Below are 22,050 nucleotides of genomic sequence, written 5' to 3' on the forward strand. Positions count from 1 at the left end.
CAGTGCCACCCCTGCCATGGCAGGGACACCTCCCACTGTCCCAAGTGCTCCCAGCCCCAATGTCCAGCCTGGCCTTGGCCACTGCCAGGGATCCAGGGGCAGCCACAGCTGCTCTGGCAATTCCAGCCCAGCCCCTCCCCACCCTGCCAGGGAACAATTCCCAATCCCCAAGATCCCATCCATGGCTGCCCTCTGGCAGTGGCAGCCATTCCCTGGGTCCTGTCCCTCCATCCTTGTCCCCAGTCCCTCTGCAGCTCTCCTGGAGCCCCTTCAGGCCCTGCCAGGGCTCTGAGCTCTCCCTGGAGCCTTCTCCTCTCCATCAGAACTGATTTTATAACAAAGGAAACCAGTCCCCCCTTCCCACTGCCCTCCATTACCAACAAAAGAGAAACTCTAAAAAATAAAATGATTTTTTCATGGACTTCAAGGTGAAATCCCTCAAAATCAAATCTACCCCAGGTGACATCTGCCCTACAGCATCACCCAGCATGGAACCAGCCACGGAGGGGACAGGGGCACAAGGACAGGAATATTTTGGGAAGATGGGAAGTCCCACATTGATCCTCTGGAGCATAACCCATTTCTGGGGGTGCTAATTCCAATTTCTTTCCGGAGTTTGTTCCCAGACAGATCCACCTTCCTCTGATCCAGAGGAATTCTTAAGATTCTTCGATTGCAAAGAATTTTTAAGTGTTCTTTTGGTTTTTTTTTGTTTTTTTTTTTTGCTGCAAGGGCAACCAGCTTTTTCCTCAGTTTGGAATCTGCTTTCTCCTCAGGACTAATTTATTGTGGCCATTTAACTGTCAGCCAAGGCCTCCACAGCTGCATAAATAAAGTCAAAATCCTTCCAGTTCTATTACAGTTTTGAACAAGGCACAATGGTAAATCTAAACTTGATCTCCAAGAATCATATTTATGACTATTCCAGCTAATCTAGAGCCAGCACTGGATTTATCACACATGCATGGAATAAACATAATAAATACAGTGTCTGCTGAGGGGGGAAAACTGCTCTGAGAAGGAGAAGTTTTGTTAAACCCAGCAGATTCATGACAGAACCAAAACCATGTGAATTTTTGGAGGAAACATTAAATTACCTGCTGCAGGTGCAACAAATAATCTCTTTGGTTTGTTTATGAGGGAATGAACACTGCAGGAGGTTCAGATGGGCACTGCTTTATTCTTTAATATTTGCTTTATTTATTTTTAAGATTTATTTTATTGCAGGCCAGGCAGAAGCTTTTTGAGAAGATTCAGCTGCACAAAGTCATGGATCTTCCCAAAATGATTCCTCCTGTGCTTTTGATAAGGCCACACTGATGGGAAATTTTCCAAGGTAAACTCACCAAATCCTCAGCTCAAAGCTCAGCACTGCTCCAGAAAATACTGGTTAAAAGGAGGAATTGTATTCCAAGCTCATTATTTCCAATTTAATGGGCATTTTAAAACATCCCCTTTAAAACCATTTAAATTGAAGATCAACTCTCCTTATCTATTTTATTCCACAAACCATTGCTTCTGTTACCAAGACCAATGCAAGATAATCCTGTTTTATAAACACTTGGGAATATTATCCCTAATTTCAAGCTGAGGAAATGTCTTAGATTGGAAATGGGGGTGTGTGCTCTGTCCCCACCTGTCAGAGCTGGGCAGTTCTCTGCTGTTCTTTGGGCAGTTTTCTTTCTCTCTCCCACAGCCAATCCTCCCTCCAGGAGATCTCTGCTCTTCATGGCCACTGAGTGTCCCTGCATGGCTGAGAAAATTCCAGCATCCCACTGGGAGATGCTGCGCCCAGGGCAGGAGCCAAGCATTCCTAACTGGATCCAATCTGAGCCTGGAACAGCACAGCAGCCTTTGCCCACTGCATGCCCAGAGGAGCAGCTTTCTCCTGCCCTGCATTGCCAGAGGAAGAGCAGGCCCATCTGCAGCAGCCCTGGAGCTGCAGAGGAAAACTGCAGCCTTGTGCAGGATCCCTGCTCCAGCAGAAGCACAGCTGGCACTGCAGGAGGGCTGAGCCCCCATGGGATGGGACTGTGCCACCACCCTGACCCACAGGGGCTCAGCGCCTCTTCTCACTCTGCCAGGGTTGGTTTGTACTATTGCATTTGTATTTTTAGTTTCCCTAGTAAAGAACTATTATTGCAATTACCACATCTTTGCCTGAGAGCTCCTTAATCCCAAAATTGTAATTTGGAGGGAGAGGGTTTGCATTTTCCGTTTCAAGGGAGACTCCTGCCTTCCTCAGCAGACACCTGGCTGTTCAACCCAAGACAGGAAAGAGGAGAAAAGATGGAAACCTGTTCCCAGCTGAACCCTGTAGGACACACTCACCAGGAGGGCTGGAGCTGAATTAAAGATTATTTTCCACCTAAATGACTGTGGGATCCCCCACAACTCCAGCCCTGGGGAACCAGGGATACCCCAGGAGAGCAGAGCAGGGCTCTTACCCAGGTTGAGGCTGGAGGAGGATCCATGTGAGGACAAGGAAGGAGGAGGAGTCTGCGAGTGGCCGGGGCCTTGGCTGGGCAGGGGCATCCCCACGGGCCCGGGGGAGGAGGAGAAGCCCAGGCCGTTGTAGAAGCTGTGCCCGATGGGGGTCAGGCTGCTCGAGGTCCTCTTGTACAGGTCACTGCTGCCCGTCAGCGAGTCCCGGCGCGAGCCGCTGCCCGTGGTGGAGTTCGCCACTGCAAAACGGGAAAATGGGGAAATGGGAGATGGGAGATGCTACCAGCCCAACACTGGAGAGCCACAGCTCCACTGCACTGGGCTGCTGCTTGGGAAAGTGGTCAAACACAGTCATTAAAAGCAGTCAAAATCATTGAAATCAGTTAAAATCATTAAAAACCGTGTTGTTAATGATAGAACAGCCAAACAAATGATCTGGGATCTTGTCTTTGTCTTCAGTGCTTTGGAGGATTTATTGTGACAGAGCACAGGGAGAAACAGCTCCAAAATTCCCAACGTAGAAAGGTCAAAGGACAAATATCTCCCTAAAGGAAGGGACCACGCTTTGGGGGCACACTGAGACCTTTGACGACATGCTGAGACCTTTGGGGACATGCCGAGCACTTGGGGGACACACCAAGCACTTTGGGGACACACTGAGACCCTGGGGACACACTGAGTACTTGGAGACATACCAAGACCTTTGGGACATGCTGAGACCTTTGGGGACATGCCGAGCACTTGGGGGACACACCAAGCACTTTGGGGACACACTGAGACCCTGGGGACACACTGAGTACTTGGAGACATACCAAGACCTTTGGGACATGCTGAGACCTTTGGAGACATACTGAGCACCTTGGAGACACACTCAGAGCTTGGGGACACACCAAGCACTTTGGGGACACACTGAACAGTTGGGGACACACTGAGCACTTAGGGACATGCTGAGCACTTGGGGACACACTGAGACCTTTGGGGACAAGACGAGACCTTGGAGACATGCTGAGACCTTTGGGGACATGCCGAGTACTTGGGGACATACCGAAACCTTTGGGGACACACCAAGCACTTTGGGGACACACCAAGCACTTTGGGGACACACTCAGACTTTGGGGACACGCTGAGCCCTTTGCTCCGGCCCTTCAGGAGAAGGTGTGAGCTCCCCAGAGCACTCCCTGATGAGGCAGATCTGAACTCCCCCTCCTGTTTGTTCCCGGCCATCAGAGCTGAGCCCCAGCCCCAGGAGACTCTCCCTGTGTTGGCTCAGGAGCGAGCCCAGCCTGGTGCACAGCTCTCTGAAATCCCTGTGCTCACCTTCCAGCAGGTGAGAAATCAGCTCCTGCTTGCCCCCAGCTTTATGGAGCTGGAAATCAGAATTCAATTTCACTCCTAACCCCCACGGTTTTTAAGAGCTGTCTTGATAGGCAAATACAAACTCTTTAAATGCACTGTCAACTTGCAGGGGGAAAAAATCAATTTTGCATTAAAATCTTGTTTAATAAACAGTGAAATTGTTAACTGCAATGAACTGATCATTTTTGGTGAGTGCACACGGGCTCCAGAAGCAGCAGGATCAAAGTTTTATTCATTGATTGAGGGAAAACATCTTTGTGAATCTTGGCACTGAGCAAACCACTCATGGAATTCAATTAGTTAAATAAACTGAGGTGAGAGAAGCAAATGCTTTGTTTACCTGGAACCAAGATGGTTCCAATTCTCAAGGCTGGGTTGAAGACAAATATTTAGAATAACTTTTTATTGCAAACTGTTCCTCTGTGAGGTAACAGCCTCTCCCTGAGCCTGTTCTGATGGAGCCAGGCTGGAGCCTGCCCCTCACTCTGATGACAGCAGCAAAGTTCAGGACATAATTACTGCACTGAGACTGAGCAGTAATTAAAACAATTGTTCCACTTCAAAAAAACACAAACCTAAGGGGAAGAAAAACCTAAAAAAACCACAGACATCTCTGGATGAGTTTGATTCTGAAAGGAGCCTTGGTCTCCAGCTGCCCAAGATCATCAAAGCACGGATGGGAGGTGTCTACAACCACAGAGTGATTCTTTTGGTGTGTGATGGGAACAATTCCCAGAATAAAGCACAGAAACCACCTCAGATCAGCTTTTTTAAAGGCATGAGGAGTTCCTCAGCCTTTACTCCGAGGTGAGAGGGGTTGACACACTCTGGAACCAATTCCTGTGAGCCCAGTACTGCATATGCAGGGGAAAACACTTCCAAGTTAATTACTCTGCTACTGCTAATTATCACCTACTAAAAGCATTTTTGCCAAGAACTGCTGCAGATTTTGAAGCCTGAAGTAGTCCCTAAAGGAAAATTCCCAGTTAGGTTGGGATGGATGAGGAGGGCTCAGCTCAGAGCACAAACTCCTGAAATCTGGAGTTCCCCTCACGCTTCTTTCCCAGGTGTGGGAATCCTTAAAATCACAGGGTTTTGGGAAAGCTGCAAAAGGCAGGCCTCAGAGACAGCACAACTGTGATTAGAACTAAGCAGTAACCATAAGATCTGTCAGCAGAAAAATGATGCAAGATGTAGAAAGTAAGGACAAATAGAACAATGGTTTGTGTATAACACTTGTCTAGAATAACTCCCTAAGCTACAGAAAAGTGTATCTAGTGAGATGTTAGGAAGTTCTAAGCTTAAGAATGAAGCTCTGTGCATTGTGTTTTAAGGCTTACAAGCAGGTATGGTATTAGAAATAAGCAAGTATTGCTCTAGCAAAAGGTACATGTGCTTATAGTGGTTGGACAGAAGTACTGTCAGTGCTTTTGCTTTGTGTGATTGGTCAAAATTTATCTTTAGTAAGATCTGTCCAGCCACCGTGCCAGGGTCAACCCCTGAGTATTGCCCATATTTTTCCCATATATTGCTCATATTTTTCCTCAACCTTTCTAACCACTGTTGGGGTTTCTTCCCTCTTCTGCTGCTCATCCAAAGCCTTAAGGGCATTTTGATTACGTGGAGCTGCCTCTTGGATTCCTCTCATAATCAATGTTCTGTACTCCTCCATGTCTTGCCTCCCCCCTGTGCTGCTGTAGTCCCAGGCAGGGCACACTGTGGGCATTTTCAGATCCCCAGGGGGTCCTTGCACATGCTCCCTCTCCCATATCCATATCCCAGCTTTTAAAGTGAGTTGTAACATTGAGTTCTGTGTCTGCTGTTGGGGATGTGAGCTGCTGGCATCTTCCCATGTTACAACCATGTCATGAGAGTGATGCTGGAAAATCAACAGCTCAAGAAACAGCCCTCAGCAGTCCCATCCTGTTGGTGATTCCTAAAATTCCCCCTCTTGGTTCAACTAAAAAGAAACCTCCATAACCGTGTCGTTCATTAACTACCTTGTGTTTCATAGCTTCACTAGAATCTATCTGCTTATTACTTGTTCAATGCATCTTTTCTGCTCGCATTAAGCATTGCTCTATTACAACACAGCAATTTTAATGCTGTGAAAGTCCAGTCAGTTCAAAGGGTGTAAGTCATGTCTGATGGCAATTCCAAGTCATTGTTCAAAAAAGTCTCACTGGTTCCAGGGTCTTAATTCAAAACCTTCCTCCATGTCTATACCTTCATCCACTATCTCTGTAAGATTTTGAGAACTCTCTCTGTATCCATTTCCTACCTCTATCTCTTGTATGATAAAAACTTCTTTGATAGTTTTCTCCATCATTTGTTACACACACCAAAGTTTGCAAGCTGTCACTGTCAGTATCACCACTAAAACACTCAACACATACAAACCCATTTCACAAAGCTCCCTTAGCCAAGGTGCAAAGCTCCATTCTTGGAACAAATCAGCCTCTGATGAACCAGAGGAGTGCTCAGCAGCCCCCTCCCGCTGCTGACCCACACCCAGCCCTGGCTGGCAGTCCCAGAGCTGCTCTCCTCACCTGCCGTGCCGAAGCCGCCCAGCGCCGAGCCCAGCGTGGCTCCCAGGGAGCTGCTGCTGCCGAAGCCCAGCGAGGTGTTGGCGGGCTGGGCCGAGCCCTGCGAGAACAGCGAGCTGCTCTGCGAGTTGCTGCTCAGGGAGTTGTTGCCGTAGAAGGAGCTGGAGGCCAGGTTGTTGGTGGGCTGCTGCTGGGGCTGGGGCTGTGGCTGCTGCGTGCCCAGGGGTCGGAAGGGGCCGTTGGTGGTCCCTGCCAGCCCTCCTGCTGCTCCGTTGGCCGACGCCGCGGCCGCCGCCACAGCTGCGGGACGCAAAAATGGGCAAAAAATGGAAAAGGCACTGAGTTTTTACTCATTTTCATCACAGTTCTGGAAGTTAAAACTTAGCAGGTAGTTTTGAACTGGTACAATTTTTTTCTTTCAGGACCAAACTCTGCATGCATCTCTGTTTATTCTATCTGAGCTGTCCCCAGCCCCCAGACTCCAGCCATGCCCAGCTGTTATTGCTGCTCTTGTGCTGTTGTAGCTGCACAGATCAAAACCAGGAATTGCTTTTTCTCCAAAGACCCAAGAGCCCAATCAGTGCAGCCCCACACTCACAAGGGCCAGTTAAGAAACCAGAGTTTTGAAATAATTGAGATGATTCTTCAGCACATGAAACATGAACCTCGGTGCCAAGAACATCGAACCCGAGGATTTTTGGTTTTCAGCCAGTTCCAAAGTTAAAGAAAAAGCAAAATAAACAAGAGCTACAAGAAAACAATTAAAAGGCCCATTTCATAATCTGAGCCCAGTGCTGGCAGGGGCTGCTCACACCAACGGACTGAAAAATCCTTTTAAAAGCCTTGAACTCCCAAGGAACCCAAATAAATGCCAAAGCAACTCATGGCAAAGGCCATTTTAGGCACGGTTGTGTCAAGCACAAATCATGGAATGGTCTGGGTTGGAAAGGACCTTAAACTCATCCTGTTCCACCCCAGGGACACCTCCCACTGTCCCAGGTGCTCCCAGCCCCAGTGTCCAGCCTGGCCTTGGGCACTGCCAGGGATCCAGGGGCAGCCACAGCTGCTCTGGCAATTCCAGCCCAGCCCCTCCCCACCCTGCCAGGGAACAATTCCCAATTCCCAAGATCCCATCCATGGCTGCCCTCTGGCAGTGGCAGCCATTGCCTGTGTCCTGTCCCTCCATCCTTGTCCCCAGTCCCTCTGCAGCTCTCCTGGAGCCCCTTCAGGCCCTGCCAGGGCTCTGAGCTCTCCCTGGAGCCACTGGGAATTCTGAAGGCTCCAGCAGGTAGGAAAGCTGGTGCCAGGGGACAAATTTAAATACCTGCCATGAAACTCTACAAAATCACTCAGGCTCCCGCTCCTGCCCCTCTCCATGGCTGCTCCGGAGGCTCAGCACAAGTTGAGCACAGAGGATGTTTCTCAACAACAATCCCTGCATGGATCTCAGTGAGGGCAAGTTTGTCATCACTGCCAGCGGAGCACGGAGGGGTGGGGACACAGCAGGCACGTGGTGGGACCAGAAGTCAGCTGTATGAACCACTGGGGGGGAAGGACTCACCTGCCTGAGCAGGGGGGGACAGGACTCACCTGCCTGAGCAGGGGGGGACAGGACTCACCTGCCTGGGCTGCAGAGGAGCTGATGATGACAGGGGCAGGGGCCACCAGGCGCACGGGAGCCCCCAGGCCATTCCTGGCCCCAGCGTTGACCACCAGGGCTCCTGTTTGGTCATAATAAGCAGCAGGAGCCAGCACTGGGTAACCTGCAGAGGCAAGCACAGGTGACAGGGCAGGTGACAAACACATCAGCTATGTCCAGGTGAGTGCAGTGCAAGAGTGTTTTTAAAGGAAAAGCTGAATGGAAAAAAAAAAAGAAGGAAGAACGGCCCTGCTTTTCCCAAAAATGCCCCATATTTTACACTAAGAATATTGAAAAGACTTTTTGCCCCCTGAATCTTTTCTATTACACTGTCACCAGTGCAAATTCAGGTAAAAAAGGGTTTAAAATACAAAAGCACCATTTCTGCTTCACAACGTGTGCTGGGATTGCTCAGAGCTGGGGCTGCCAGGGTGCACCCACAGGGAACTTCCACTTCTGTATTTTGGAAGGTTGGTACCATAAAATATTTTTTAATACATGTAAATAAACTCTCATAAATGCTGGTGATACATGCAGCAGCAGCCTGACAGAATAAAGTGATTTAGGCACCTCATTATGGAATTCTACATTAAATGAAAACAATAAAATTAAATGCAGTGACTCTCTGAGGTGGGGGGTCACTAAAAGAATGTTCCTGGGAATATTTGCTTTGCAAATACAGGTACAAACATATATCTATAATTGTATATATGTGTGTATTTGCTTTGCAAATACAGCCCAAATAACAGAGATTAAAGGAAATCTGCAGACTGCTGGAAATCTGCACAGCTCACTTTGTAACTTAATACTGCAACATTCTTCTTCAACAACAAAAAAACCCAATTAAATGACGTGACAGTACCAGCAAGGAGACCTGAAACCCAAATAATCCTTTTTTCCTTACATTTGACTGGCAGGACCTATCTGAATGTTATTCTAATGAGCTCAGATTCGTCCTTTGCCATCACAATAATACCCTGAAAAACTGAATTTCAGCAGCTTTTTACCCCAAAGCCTCAGGGATCAGAGTCACAATTCCTACAGCAGCTCCACCAATGAAGAGCTAGAAATGAGAACTAAACCCTGCTCCCTTTTATCCCTTTTCTTTCCCTGTTTTTAAGCCTCTTGGAAGAGCAATCATGGAAGGAAGCCCCTGTTAAGTCAAGCACCTGGCAGGGATGGAGAGCTGAGATGAATGAACAGGACTAAGAAACCTCTGAGGTTTAAAATACAGATCCCATAAGCTTGAAGGATCCACAGAAAAATGTGGAGGTGATTTTCCAGAGGAGCCATCAATTCTTGGAGTACAATGCAGGCACAGGGAGATAACACTGCTGTCCCTGTGCCACAAGGTCCCTGAGTGACCCCTCAGCACTGCCAGCTGGGGACACACCCAACCCCAGAATGAACCCCCAAACCCAGCCAAGCAGGCACTGCTGGTGCCAGGCAAAGGCAGCCCTGGGAGATGGCAGTTCCCAGGCTCTCCCTGGCCTGGGAGTGCTGGTACCTGGCATTCCTGCTGCCAGCCCCTGGCCGAAGGCGAGCGCGGAGTTGACGGCGGCGGCGGCCACCAGAGGATCCGTCTGCTGGCCCTGCTGGTTCTGGTTGGGAGTCAGGGGACGCTGGCTGGCTCCTCCACGGAGCACCTGCAGAGGACAGAACAGCCACTGGGTTATTCTGGATCCAGGAGACAGCCACTGTCACCAGGCAGGAGCAGCACCAACAGGGGAAACTTCCCTCCTTCGCTCTGAATTCACTTTTCTTCACATTCAAAAAGGGCATGGAGGGGCAGGGAATAGAGCTGGGAAGGGGCTGGAGCCCCAGCAGAGGCTGAGGGAGCTGGGAAGGGGCTCAGCCTGGAGAAAAGGAGGCTCAGGGGGGACCTTGTAACTCTGCACAGCTCCTGCCAGGAGGGGACAGCCGGGGGGGTCGGGCTGTGCTCCAGGGAACAGGGACAGGAGGAGAGGGAACGGCCTCAGGCTGGGCCAGGGCAGGATCAGGGTGGATTTTTGGGAAAACTCCTTCACTGAAGGGTGGTCAGGCTTTGGCTGCCCAGGCCAGTGGTGGAGCCCCCATCCCTGAAGTGTGCAAAACACACACGGAGTGGTGCCTGGAACAGGGGTCAGTGCTGGGTTAGTGCTTGGAGTCAATGACCTTTAGAGGGCTTCTCCAACCTTTCAACTCCCTGATCCCACCTCCAACACTCATCCTCTGCCAGAAGTGTGCACAAGCCACCTGCCCACCCCAGCTCATGTCTGGTCCCTGTAACCACAGCCTCACCAAAAGCCCTCTGAGCAGACACCTCACAAAGCCCAGTTCAGGAGCTGGGGACAGATGACAGGAGGTGACCTGGGTGTCTCCAAGCCACCAGCCCCTGTTGAGGCCATAGATCTGGTGACACAAGACTTAAACCACAGGAAATCCTGACCACAGAGCCCACAGTGGGGTTTGTAGGGACAAGCTGCTGTGGTGGGAGCCCCTCAAAAGGGACAATGCAGAGTGGCCACCCTGCAATTCCCTCGGCCAGGCTTGGTTTGGCAGAGCCTTGCTCAGAGCTGGTGCAGGAACCTGCAAGCTCAGCTTATTAAATGAGCCAGCCCCATGTCCTCAGCACATCCTGCTGCAAAGGTGACATGGTGGGTGTCACCTGCTCAAGTTATTAACAGGAAACACTGACTCTGTGCACGGAGAGGCTGGGGAGGATCCCCAGGTTCACTGACTGGGAGGTGCCCCCCAAGCCTGCACAGGAACCTATTGGAATGTTGGGGGACACAGGACAGATCATGGACTTTGGACCTGGTTGACACAAGAGATTTGATAACAGGATGCCTTGGCAAAAGCAAACGGAACTCTGAAAATTAGACCTGGATTGCAAGAAGATTCAATCAGGTGGATTTACCAGAAAAAGAAAATCCTATTAAACTCTGCAAGCAAGAGATGCTCTTATATGCATAAGTTCGTGTATGTGATTTTAACCTGATCATTGTAGTACACATTACTAGTCTCCCTAAAAGAGTAACTAAGTGTTTGTATCCCACAATAAAATCACATTCTGATCACTGAATCAGTCCCCCTGTCTCTTCCCATTGCCAACAGGAACCCTCCAACCCAGGGAATCTCTGGGAGCCAAGAATTCCAGGGGGTGCAGACTGCAGCACTGGAATGCTGGTGAGTTTTATTAACACTCTATTAAGATGTCACAAGGGTGACAAATCAAGCGTCCACACTCAGTGCTCCAGGTTCCCAAAGCCTCTGCCTCAGCACTTTTAATGCAAACAGTCCCTGCTGCATCCCCTCAGAGCAAGGTTTGCATTCCAAACCCCGCTCCCGACCCCACTCACGCCTGCTCCACGGCCATAAAAGTAATGAAACATCCCATAAAGGCCACTGGCACTGAGATATTTTATTTTAATAGCCTGAGCCTTTGCAATGCTCTCTCATCTCATGCCTGCTGCATCTGTAAAGGCCTTAGAACACCTCCTGACACTGGGTTTGGTTTTCAGCGGGTTTTCAGCTTCTGAGCTGAAGAATTCAGCTGCCAGTTGCTCTTTATTCTGCCACCTCCATCACCAAGGACCAGTCAGGAGTGCTGCTGAGGGGACTGAAGCCCAGCTCTGGCTGCTGGTGATTTCCCCTCACACACCAACAGCAGCAGAGGTTTGCTGCTGCACAGCTCAGGCCATTCCCAGCCTGACCCACTGGTGTTGCCCCAGCACTGACACTCAGTCATTCACCACCACCCAGCTACACGTGCCACTCTCCACATGCACGATGGATAAATCAAATTACAAACGTACAGATGGCTCCTGTCCCTTTGTCTTTAGGACAGGCTGAAGGGTTTTCTCCTCATTTAAAACTACCCAGAGCTGAGGTCAGGATCAGTCATAGAAAACATCAGGGTTTTGAGTGGCTGGAGCCGTGTCAGGGGAGGCTTGGGTTGGGTTTTCCACAGAATCAGCTGGGTTGGAAAAGACCTTTGAGATCACCAAGTCCAACCTATGAGCTGACACCACCCTGTCACCCAGACCACGGCACCAAGTGACAAAGTGACATCCAGGCTCTCCTAAAACACCTCCAGGCACAGGGACTCCATTCCAGTGGGCAACCCCTTACACTGTCCCATCACCCTTCCTGGGAAGAAACTCTCTCTGATGCTGTTCCCTCAGAGGGAATGGGGGTGTGGGAATGGGAATGCAAATGGGAATGGGCATGGGAATGGGGCTGTGGAAATGGGAATGGGCATGGCAATGCAAAGGGGCACAGGAATGGGCATGGGAATGGGCATGGGAATGCAGTTGGGAGTGGGGGCATGGGAACAGGGACACAGGGAATGGAATAGGCATGGGAATGCAATGGGCATGGGACATGGGAATGGAATGGGCATGGGAATGGAATGGGCATGGGACATGGGAATGGAATGGGCATGGGAATGGAATGGGCATGGGAATGGGCACGGACGGCCCTGAGGCTGCTGAGTTTGGACAGCGCTCCCAGGGATGCCCAGGCAGGGATTGCTGGGGCTCTGTGCAGGTCCAGGGGTTGCAATCCAGGATCCCTGGGGGTCACTCCCAGCTGAGGCCATTCCCCACCCAGAGCCCAGGAGGTGCCAGGCCTTACCTGCTGCTGGCCCTGCTGCGTTTGCTGCGTGCTCTGCTGGCTGGCTGAGTTGGTGGCGGCGGCGGCGGCGGCCGCCTGCTGCTGGAAGAGGCTGGCAGGGTAAACTCCCCAGGGAGTGACTCCGTAGTACTGGTGAGGGACCACAGCTGGACCTGGAACACAGCACGGGCAGGGTGAGCGCCTGGGGGTCAAGGGGCACACAGCACCCAAAACCACCTGCTAATCATGCCTAGTTTAATGGGATCTGTGTGGAACCCTCTGCAAACACAGAGGGATTTGGCATTTGGGTCACACATCTTATAAAGTTTCAAGTCAGACCTGGAATTTCATCACTGCACAAGGTCAAATTCAGCCAGCAGCGATTCCATGTTTTTACTGGTGTGCCCTGGTTTTACAGAGAAGGAACAAAAATCTCCAAGCCCAACAGAGGAACCTTGTTTCAAGCACAGAGACAACTTCTCATGCCAGCTGACATTCACAGCTCACTGCCATCCACCTTCAGCTCCTCAATAAATTACCAAACCTCTTCACAGCTGGAGTGCATCAACCCTCAAGTATTAAAATGCTCCTTTTCCAGCCCTGCTTTGCATTTGCAAATCTCCCCTAAAAGAGGCTGCATGATCCTGTCCCTTCCCACATTCCCTCCTCAAACTTCACATCCCCTCCTCAAACTTAAGAGGCTTAAAAATAATAAGAATCTTGGAGAGCAGCAGAAAAAGCCTCACTTTTGAAGACTCCTTATGTTCATCAGGTCTCAGGAGACCACAGAAATTTGGAGATAGCAGAATGGCAGCCTCTGTCCTTAAATAATCCCAGTTAAGAGTAACGCTGAGGAAGCTCTCAGTGCTGAAGGAGGAGTCCTTCCCACCCCATAACACGGATGGGAATCCAATAATATTTTTTAATATGACTGTTTGGTATCTTTAGAAAGGTCAGCAGAAAAGCAGCAGTGTTGCCTTTGATTCCCAAATACATCCCCTTTCCAAGGCTCCCTCCCTGAGCAGGAATAGCTCAGGCAGAGCCAGAGTCAGGTGTGACACTGGAATGAACAAATCTTTAGAGAACCATGGTCATGTCTGGAATAAAACCAGGATTTTTTTTTTTAAGAGAGACACTCAGGACTTGGGTTCTGCCCAAGTGTGTGATTCCATGGAAAATGAGGATGACACAAAAAGGGAGGCGCAAACACAGTGCTGAGTGTTCAGTGTTAGCTGGGCTGAGACAACGGGGGGAATCCTGGAAGTCCCTTTTCCTTTTTGTTCCTTACTTCTTGATTTTTACAGTAACAGGCTCAGCTGAACTCCTGCAGGATGTCAGGGAGCTGGATGAGCTCCTGCTCCCACATCCACACTTCAGAACATTCATTCCATGTTTTGTGCCAAATATTAAATTCACATTTCAAACACATAAGAGTTACTCTCATCATATTCTGTTTTTAACTACTGTGCTTTCCCCAAATTTAGGACTGAGGTGCCCAGCTCTGTGCACAGCAGGGAGGTGCTGGCTAATTCCAGGCAGATGCTGAGCACCTGGATTTGCATGGGCCCAAAGCCCATCCTTGCTGGATTTACAGAATCAGAAAGGCTGATCTGCTTCTCCTGCTCCTGATCTGGAGCAGCAACCACTCATTTCTTACCTTCCACCCTGGAAATTCATGAGCAGTGCCAGCTAAAATGAAAAAAAACCCACAGCAAATGAATCAGTGCCGTGAAGGTGGTGCCTGTGGTGCCTCAGCAGGCACAGACAGGTAGGCAGGGAGTGATTTTAACCTGTTTATAATCACTGAATGCACATCAGACCCCAACTGCCAGGGTTCTCCTGCACCCAACAGGGCAAGAGCTGCAACTGCTCCCTTTTAATGCAAGTCATTAACCTGCATTTGCCCTCAGGCTGCTGGAAGTTGCTGCAATTCCTTCATCTGGGCAAAATTTGGGCATCTCTCTGGGACATTTTAGTCTCAGCTCTAATTATCAACCAAGCACAACCTAGACGGGCTTTTCTCCTAGGCAGAGGCTGCTGCCAAAGCCCTGAGTGTACAAAAGCAGAGGAGACTTTGAAGTTTGCAGCAGCTGGGTTTGAAGGCTGCGAGTCTGGCTCAGCTGCTTCGAGCACAGGAGAGAGGCTCATTATTGAACAGAGTTCTCAGTGAGGGCAAGCGTGGCATCACTGCCAGACCCAGCAGCACCCAGAGCTGACCCCCTCCAGGACACACTGCACCTGCTCCTGCTCTCGTCAGAGCTGGGCATTCCTGGGAAAAGGAAAATTCCAGCACCTCTGGAAGTGAGCATTGCCCATGCTGTGTCACACTCAGCCCCTGGACAGCCAGAGCTGCTCCTTGCAGGGAACAGCAGCAAACCCAGCTGGGAGCGTGCCCAGGACATCACTGAGGGGTTTGAGCTTCCACCTCAGCCTGCCACCCCAAGCTCTCCTGCAGGACAGCAGTGACAGCAGCTCCAGCTGCCCCAGGAGCTCAGAGAGGCTGCAGCAGCAACTCAGCAACTCCAGGGATCTCTGGGGTGATCCCTGTGGAATTCCCAGTGACCTGTGGGGTGATCCCGTGGAACTCCCAGTGACCTGTGGGGTGATCCCTGTGGAATTCCCAGTGACCTGTGGGGTGATCCCTGTGGAACTCCCAGTGACCTGTGGGGTGATCCCTTGGAATTCCCAGTGACCTGTGGGGTGATCCCTGTGGAACTCCCAGTGACCTGTGGGGTGATCCCTTGGAATTCCCAGTGACCTGTGGGGTGATCCCTGTGGAACTCCCAGTGACCTGTGGGGTGATCCCCTGGAATTCCCAGTGACCTGTGGGGTGATCCCCTGGAATTCCCAGTGACCTGTAGGGTGATCCCTGTGGAACTCCCTGTGACCTGTGGGGTGATCCCTGTGGAATTCCCAGTGACCTGTGGGGTGATCCCTGTGGAACTCCCAGTGACCTGTGGGGTGATCCCCTGGAATTCCCAGTGACCTGTGGGGTGATCCCCTGGAATTCCCAGTGACCTGTAGGGTGATCCCTGTGGAACTCCCTGTGACCTGTGGGGTGATCCCCTGGAATTCCCAGTGACCTGTAGGGTGATCCCTGTGGAATTCCCAGTGACCTGTGGGGTGATCCCTGTGGAATTCCCAGTGACCTGTGGGGTGATCCCTGTGGAACTCCCTGTGACCTGTGGGGTGATCCCCTGGAATTCCCAGTGACCTGTAGGGTGATCCCTGTGGAACTCCCAGTGACCTGTGGGGTGATCCCCTGGAATTCCCAGCGTGGCACCCACGGGTGCTGCTTTTAGGGATGGCAGTGAGCAGCTGAGCTCAGAGGTGCAGCCCCGGCCCAGAAGGGCAGGACTGCCCAGGCTGGCACTGCTGAGGTACCCAGGACAAACCCAACTGCAGGAGCTCCCAAATGCCAGTCCTGGCAGGGTGTGCACACACCCACACCTGCTCCAGCTCAGCACCAAGGGCCTGATCTTTTCACCCAGGCTGAAAAACCCCAGAATGTGCAGTGGGAGGCTCTGCTTCTCCTGCGACCAGGTCATCCCAGCATTCATCCACCTCCCCACAAAGAGCAGGAACACTCTGCTACCTGCAACACTCCACCCCAGAGGAAATCATTTCCCAACTGGCCTAAAAAAAGGCAAGTTTTCAGTTTTTTGAGTGACATCTTTCTCAAATGATGGAAGGCAATTCAAAGGCAGCAGTATCTTCCCCACGGTTTAAAATCTAAATGAGGGGGCTTTTTTTAGGAAGTTCTTCCCTCTGCATTCAAATTTGTTCTTTAAAATGCTGCTATTGTTGGGAAGAGAAGAGCATTATCCCAGAGCTGCCAGTCTCACAATCATGACAAACCTGCCAAAATGGCAGAACTTTAATTGACAGATTATCTCTGCCATAAAACACACACCAAAAGTTTCCTCTCTGTTCTGAGAGGAACTGTGAGCAATAAACTCCAAACTCATTTCTTCCATCTCTGAAGCTCCTCCAAGTCCTCCCAATTTAACACTCCCAGGCACACTGAGGAGGCTTTTTGGCTTTGCATAAACATTTAAATTGTCTCATGTTCCTCCAGTGCTGCTCTCAGTCATGAGAGAAGAAAAGGGTTCTCAAACCTGCTCAGGCCCAGACTGGAAAGATGCTTTTCTGAAATAAACATCAACGTGAAGTTTATTTTGTCATTTCTAGGGTGCAAAGCCTGATGAGAGAGTTAAAATAACTCCTATTTCTCAGTGGTGTAACACTATAAATACACCCAGCACATTACACATTGTTTTGTTTCTTTCAAGAGTCATAAATTTAGAATTACTCAAGTAGAGGCCCTGATGCCAAGTTCTGGGATGCTTTAGGTATCCCTGGGGTGTTATTTCCAGTTCAAATGTCTAAAACCCGAGTTAAGCACAGCCTAAATGGGGTTTTCTTCTGGTCAGAGGCTGCAAAAGTTCAGGCAGTTCAGCTTCAGTAGAGCTCAGAAAAAGAAAAAAACGCTGTGTTCAACACTTGGTATTTCCTGGAAACGTGGCCCAGCTCCATGAGGTCTTTCTATGAAATCAAGCTGCTGACCTGCTGCTCTGCACTCTGCTGCTCCCCAGAAAGGAGCTCTGCAGGCCCCGAGGTGATGCAGAAAGGCCCAGCAGGAGCCTCTCTGCACAGGAATCATTCACAAACCTCCTCCTTCCTCTGCCTGGAACCGGGGCTGCCGACGCCCTGGAGCTCCTCCTGACTGAACTTCCCTCTGGCACTGGCCAGCAGCAGCTCAGCTCATTCATTCCCTGCTCCAGTCACCATCCCAGGAGGGTTATGGAGCCCTGGAGCAGCAGCAATGTCCTTGTGCCCCTGCCCTTGGCTCTGTCCCACGGAACCACGGCGTCACTCGTTTGCCAAGGGCTGCTGCTGCCTCCACCCAATCTCCCCATGGCATTGCATAATCCCAGCACAAAATTCCCAGCAGCCCAGGCCAAAGCCCAGAGTATAATCCAAACTCTTCACACACATCTGCATGATCCACTAAAACCTCCATCCAAATGGGCAGCAGTCGCTGAATTCCCATTTCAGAGCTGACCCCACGATGGCCTCAAAGCTTAAAAGCTCAGCAGGGGTTTTGTAAGAGCTGGGCCAAAACTGTTCCAGACCACAGAGGGTCACATCCACACACACCCAGGTGGGTTTGATCTGGAACAAGCCATCCAAAAAGAGGACTGGAATGAGTTTACAAGCTGCAAGTGAAGCGTGGCAGCAGCAGGAGCCTCCACAAACAGCCCCACTCCAAACAGAGCAGTGTTCATTTGCAGCACAGAACATTTCCTCTACCCTGCTCAAGGAAAGCCAGGCATGGTTAGAAAAATCCTCCTCTAAAAGCACATCCTTCCTTTAAAAATCCCTTCCTAAAAGCATGTTCTTCCTATAAAAATCCTCTCCTAAAACCATGTTCCTCCTTTAAAAATCCTCTCCTAAAAGCATGTTTGTGTTTTCTCCCCAGCACTTGGGCGAGAGCTTTATGGCACCCCCAGAAGTTCCACGCTCACCATGTCCCCCACAGTGCCTGACAAGCTGTGGCACGGAGCTGGCACCTCCAGAATCACCAGTTCAGGCTGTGACAGCTGGGAGGAATTTGGGAACTGATACATGAATGGCTGGAGGAAGATCCTGCAGAAAGAGCAGAGGCTCCATCTTTGCTACCATCTGGAAAAGGGCATGTTCCCAGTGTGAGCCCCAGCAGATATGGATGTGTTCACCTCCTGGGAAGTGGAAATTTCCAACAGAATTTCAGGGAAGAGCTCATTTGCAGGATGCACCACACGCTGAACAGAAAGGAGACACAACTTTCCTGGCAGGAAACACATCCTGCATCTTTCCAGCCTTTCAGAAGTCTGTTTTCAAAGATTTTCCTTGCTACTGTAAGTCACCAAAACACCCCAAAAACAGAGCAATATTTGGGTCTGTTCTCTTCCCATTTGCTCTGGGAGCCTTAAACAAAAATCATCCCATTTCATCTCCAGTTTTAATGACAAATTCTGGTTACTCAAACCACACCATTATTTCAATTCTCCCCCCACAGGAGCTGATGCTTGCCTTGCAGAGGCCAGAGCAGCTCTGCAAGCTCGTGGCTGGCAGTGCAGAGGGAGCTGGGAGGTCTCACCTAAGGTGGCAGCTGCCGCCAGCCCGGCTGCGTACGGATCCGTCCCCGGAGGCGCCGCGCTGATGATGTAGGGGTTGGGAACGAAGGCAGCGGGAGCTAAACCTGCTGAAAACATTCCTGTCAGAGACAACAAACCCAGCAGGACTGCAGCCCCACCACAGCCCCCCTGCTGCTGCCTGGGCAACACCAAACTCGGGCTGGTTTCATGGTTTTAAGGTTTTTATGGGTGGTTTTCTATAGGGAGTGACAACAGTGAGTGTTGATGGGCAGAGGAGAAATCTGGCATTAAAAACCCCCAATTCCAAGGATTCAATGCTCCTTAAGAGGTAAAATCCTTTATATCCAATCGCTCAGGTGCTGCTGCAGGGCAGACAGACCCTGTTCAGGAGGCTGGAGCTTGTTACTACTCTGTATTTCCTACAGTGAGTAAATCAGTACCCAAACCACCCCACCCTGAGCTCCGTGCCCACCACAGGATCCCAGCACTCCAGCTGGTCAGTGTGGAAAGGGCTCAGAGTGAAAAACATTCTGTGCCTCTGCAAGGGGACAGTTTAATCATTAGAGAAAGCCCAGGTGGGCGGGAGAGGGGTGTGCAGGGGAGGTGAAGGTGAAGGGGAGGAAGTTAAAAAGCTGGATAATTTCAGTCCCTGAACTCCACTGAGCACACAAGGGCACAGCACAGAGCTGGGAGAGCCCCAACACATTTATACTGGGGTTTTGGGCAAGAAGAAACCCAAATTTCCACCACAAATTGCTTATTGTGCTAAAAACATTAATACGTTGTTTTCCTGGGTTTCTACACATGATTAAGTGCTTTATTCCCAGTTAATAAAAACATATCTTTTATATATTTTAATGAATAGTTTTTATGGATATTAATAATGTGTTTGCATAAATTACATTTTTAACTCGTAAGACCCCTGGCTGCTCATTCAGTTGACATTAAAATGTGCATTTCCCCTCACTTCACTGTACTGTCACCCTGATTTATGCTTCCCTCAGAGGCTTCCAAAGCCTCTGCTGACTGACCAGCACCCTCAGGAGGGTGAGAGTGTCAGTCCTGCCACACAGGGAACTCCTTTAAAAGGCTTCTCAGGTGTGCAAGAGACACCCACAAGCAAAACTGGAAAAATGCACTTCTGCTCACGTGTTGATTATCAGCTGTAAAATACACTTTAAACCCTCCCAATCCTTTTTCCCCTGCAGTTTCCCCACGGATCAGGAGGAGGGCAGTGGAATAGGCAGGAGGAGAGGCAGACTCACCTATGTGTGGCTGGTGGGCAGCAGCCAGGGCATACTGCTGCTGCTGGGCTGCTGTCAGCTGCTGCACCGCCAGTGCATTGGGCCTCTGGAACAGCTGTGGGGAGAGCAGAAACAGCCCTTAAAGTGGGTACAAACAGCCCTTAAAGTGGGTACAGACAGCCCTGAAACTGGGCACAGACAGCCCTTAAAGTGGGTACAGACAGCCCTTAAAGTGGGTACAGACAGCCCTGAAACTGGGCACAAACAGCCCTTAAACCAAGCACCAACAGCCCTTAACCCAGGCAGGGAGTACAAACAGGATCCTTAAATCAGGCACAAAACACAAACCATGTCTTTAAACTGGGCACAAATGCACAAGCACCCCTTAAATCAGGCACAAGCACCCCCTTACATCAGGCACAAACACACCAAGACTCCTTAACTCAGTCACAGAAACACAAACACTGTCCTGAAATCAGACACAAAATGCATCCTGAAATCTGGCACAAACACACCAGCACTGCTGAACTGGGGCACAAACACACCAACACTGCTGAACTGGGGCACAAACACACCAGCACTGCTGAACTGGGGCACAAACACACCAACACTGCTGAACTGGGGCACAAACACACCAACACTGCTGAACTGGGGCACAAAGACACCAGCACTGCTGAACTGGGGCACAAACACACCAACACTGCTGAACTGGGGCACAAACACACCAGCACTGCTGAACTGGGGCACAAACACACCAGCACTGCTGAACTGGGGCACAAACACACCAGCACTGCTGAACTGGGGCACAAACACACCAGCACTGCTGAACTGGGGCACAAACACACCAGCACTGCTGAACTGGGGCACAAACACACCAACACTGCTGAACTGGGGCACAAACACACCAGCACTGCTGAACTGGGGCACAAACACACCAGCACTGCTGAACTGGGGCACAAACACACCAACACTGCTGAACTGGGGCACAAACACACCAGCACTGCTGAACTGGGGCACAAACACACCAGCACTGCTGAACTGGGGCACAAACACACCAGCACTGCTGAACTGGGGCACAAACACACCAGCACTGCTGAACTGGGGCACAAACACACCAACACTGCTGAACTGGGGCACAAACACACCAACACTGCTGAACTGGGGCACAAACACACCAGCACTGCTGAACTGGGGCACAAACACACCAGCACTGCTGAACTGGGGCACAAACACACCAACACTGCTGAACTGGGGCACAAACACACCAACACTGCTGAACTGGGGCACAAACACACCAGCACTGCTGAACTGGGGCACAAACACACCAACACTGCTGAACTGGGGCACAAACACACCAACACTGCTGGACTGGGGCACACAAAAAGCAACAACTCCTTCCTTTCCCAGCAATCCCTTCACACACATTTCCTTTAACCCTACAGATACTCCACTCCACACCTCAAAAGGACCTGAACTCCTTTGGAATCAATGCCTGTGTTAACCCACCTGAAAAAACCCCACATTTCTGCAGCACAGCCAGCCCCAGCCCAGCTCTTCCCTCTGCTGTTCTCTCAATCCCAAAGGATTTATCCCAGCTCCTGCTCACACCCAGCTGCAGCCTGGGGGTCCCCAGGAGCACTCCAGTGTACCTTCCCAGTTTGGCTGAATTGGGAAATGGGATAGAAAGGGGATAGCAAAGAGATGCAAGCCAGGTTTGGGACACCCAAGATGCCTTCAGGGCCAGCAGAGGGGACACAGCCCCAGGATCACAAACCCCAGACCAAACACTTCCTTTACCTGCAGCCCCAAGCTCACGTCTCCAGGTTACTGAGAATTTATTCCCCACTAAGAAAAAAGAATACGATTCCCTTTAAGTATTTTTTCTGAGGGTTGGGTTTTTTTTTTTTTCCTTTCTTCAGGGCCTTACTAAAAGGTGTTTTTTTTCCAGCTTCTTTTGCCTCTCCCTAAAGGAAATCCCTGGATTCACCCATCTTCAGCTCTAATTAAAACATTTAAGAACAGCCAGCTGAATACATCCTCTGAAATTATCCAGCACGTCCATCCCCCCTCACTTCCAGGGACAT

The 22,050-nt window shown here is 50.3% G+C and overlaps 1 protein-coding gene and 1 non-coding gene across 7 annotated transcripts in view; both read right to left on the reverse strand.

Moving 5' to 3' along the window:
• Nucleotides 1-22,050, reverse strand: part of PUM1 (pumilio RNA binding family member 1) — an 82,072-nt gene that overhangs the window by 18,129 nt on the left and 41,893 nt on the right. For 4 of the 6 annotated variants that reach the window (XM_064398697.1, XM_064398694.1, XM_064398695.1 and 1 more), the window contains exons 8-14: nt 19,988-20,081; nt 18,725-18,829; nt 12,604-12,755; nt 9,494-9,632; nt 7,967-8,110; nt 6,351-6,647; nt 2,448-2,684 (exon numbers count right to left, since the gene is read on the reverse strand). In XM_064398697.1, coding sequence (XP_064254767.1) covers nt 2,448-2,684; nt 6,351-6,647; nt 7,967-8,110; nt 9,494-9,632; nt 12,604-12,755; nt 18,725-18,829; nt 19,988-20,081 — 1,168 coding nt within the window. The remainder of the gene's footprint in view (nt 1-2,447; nt 2,685-6,350; nt 6,648-7,966; nt 8,111-9,493; nt 9,633-12,603; nt 12,756-18,724; nt 18,830-19,987; nt 20,082-22,050) is intronic. The other 2 variants (XM_064398696.1, XM_064398693.1) reach the window with 1 other exon arrangement.
• On the reverse strand, nt 14,693-14,777 carry LOC135285945 (small nucleolar RNA SNORD103/SNORD85). The gene has a single exon (XR_010350558.1). It is a non-coding gene; the product is annotated as a small nucleolar RNA SNORD103/SNORD85 (small nucleolar RNA).

This window comes from Passer domesticus, chromosome 24 (genome assembly GCF_036417665.1).
Source record: "Passer domesticus isolate bPasDom1 chromosome 24, bPasDom1.hap1, whole genome shotgun sequence".
Classification (NCBI taxonomy): domain Eukaryota; kingdom Metazoa; phylum Chordata; class Aves; order Passeriformes; family Passeridae; genus Passer; species Passer domesticus.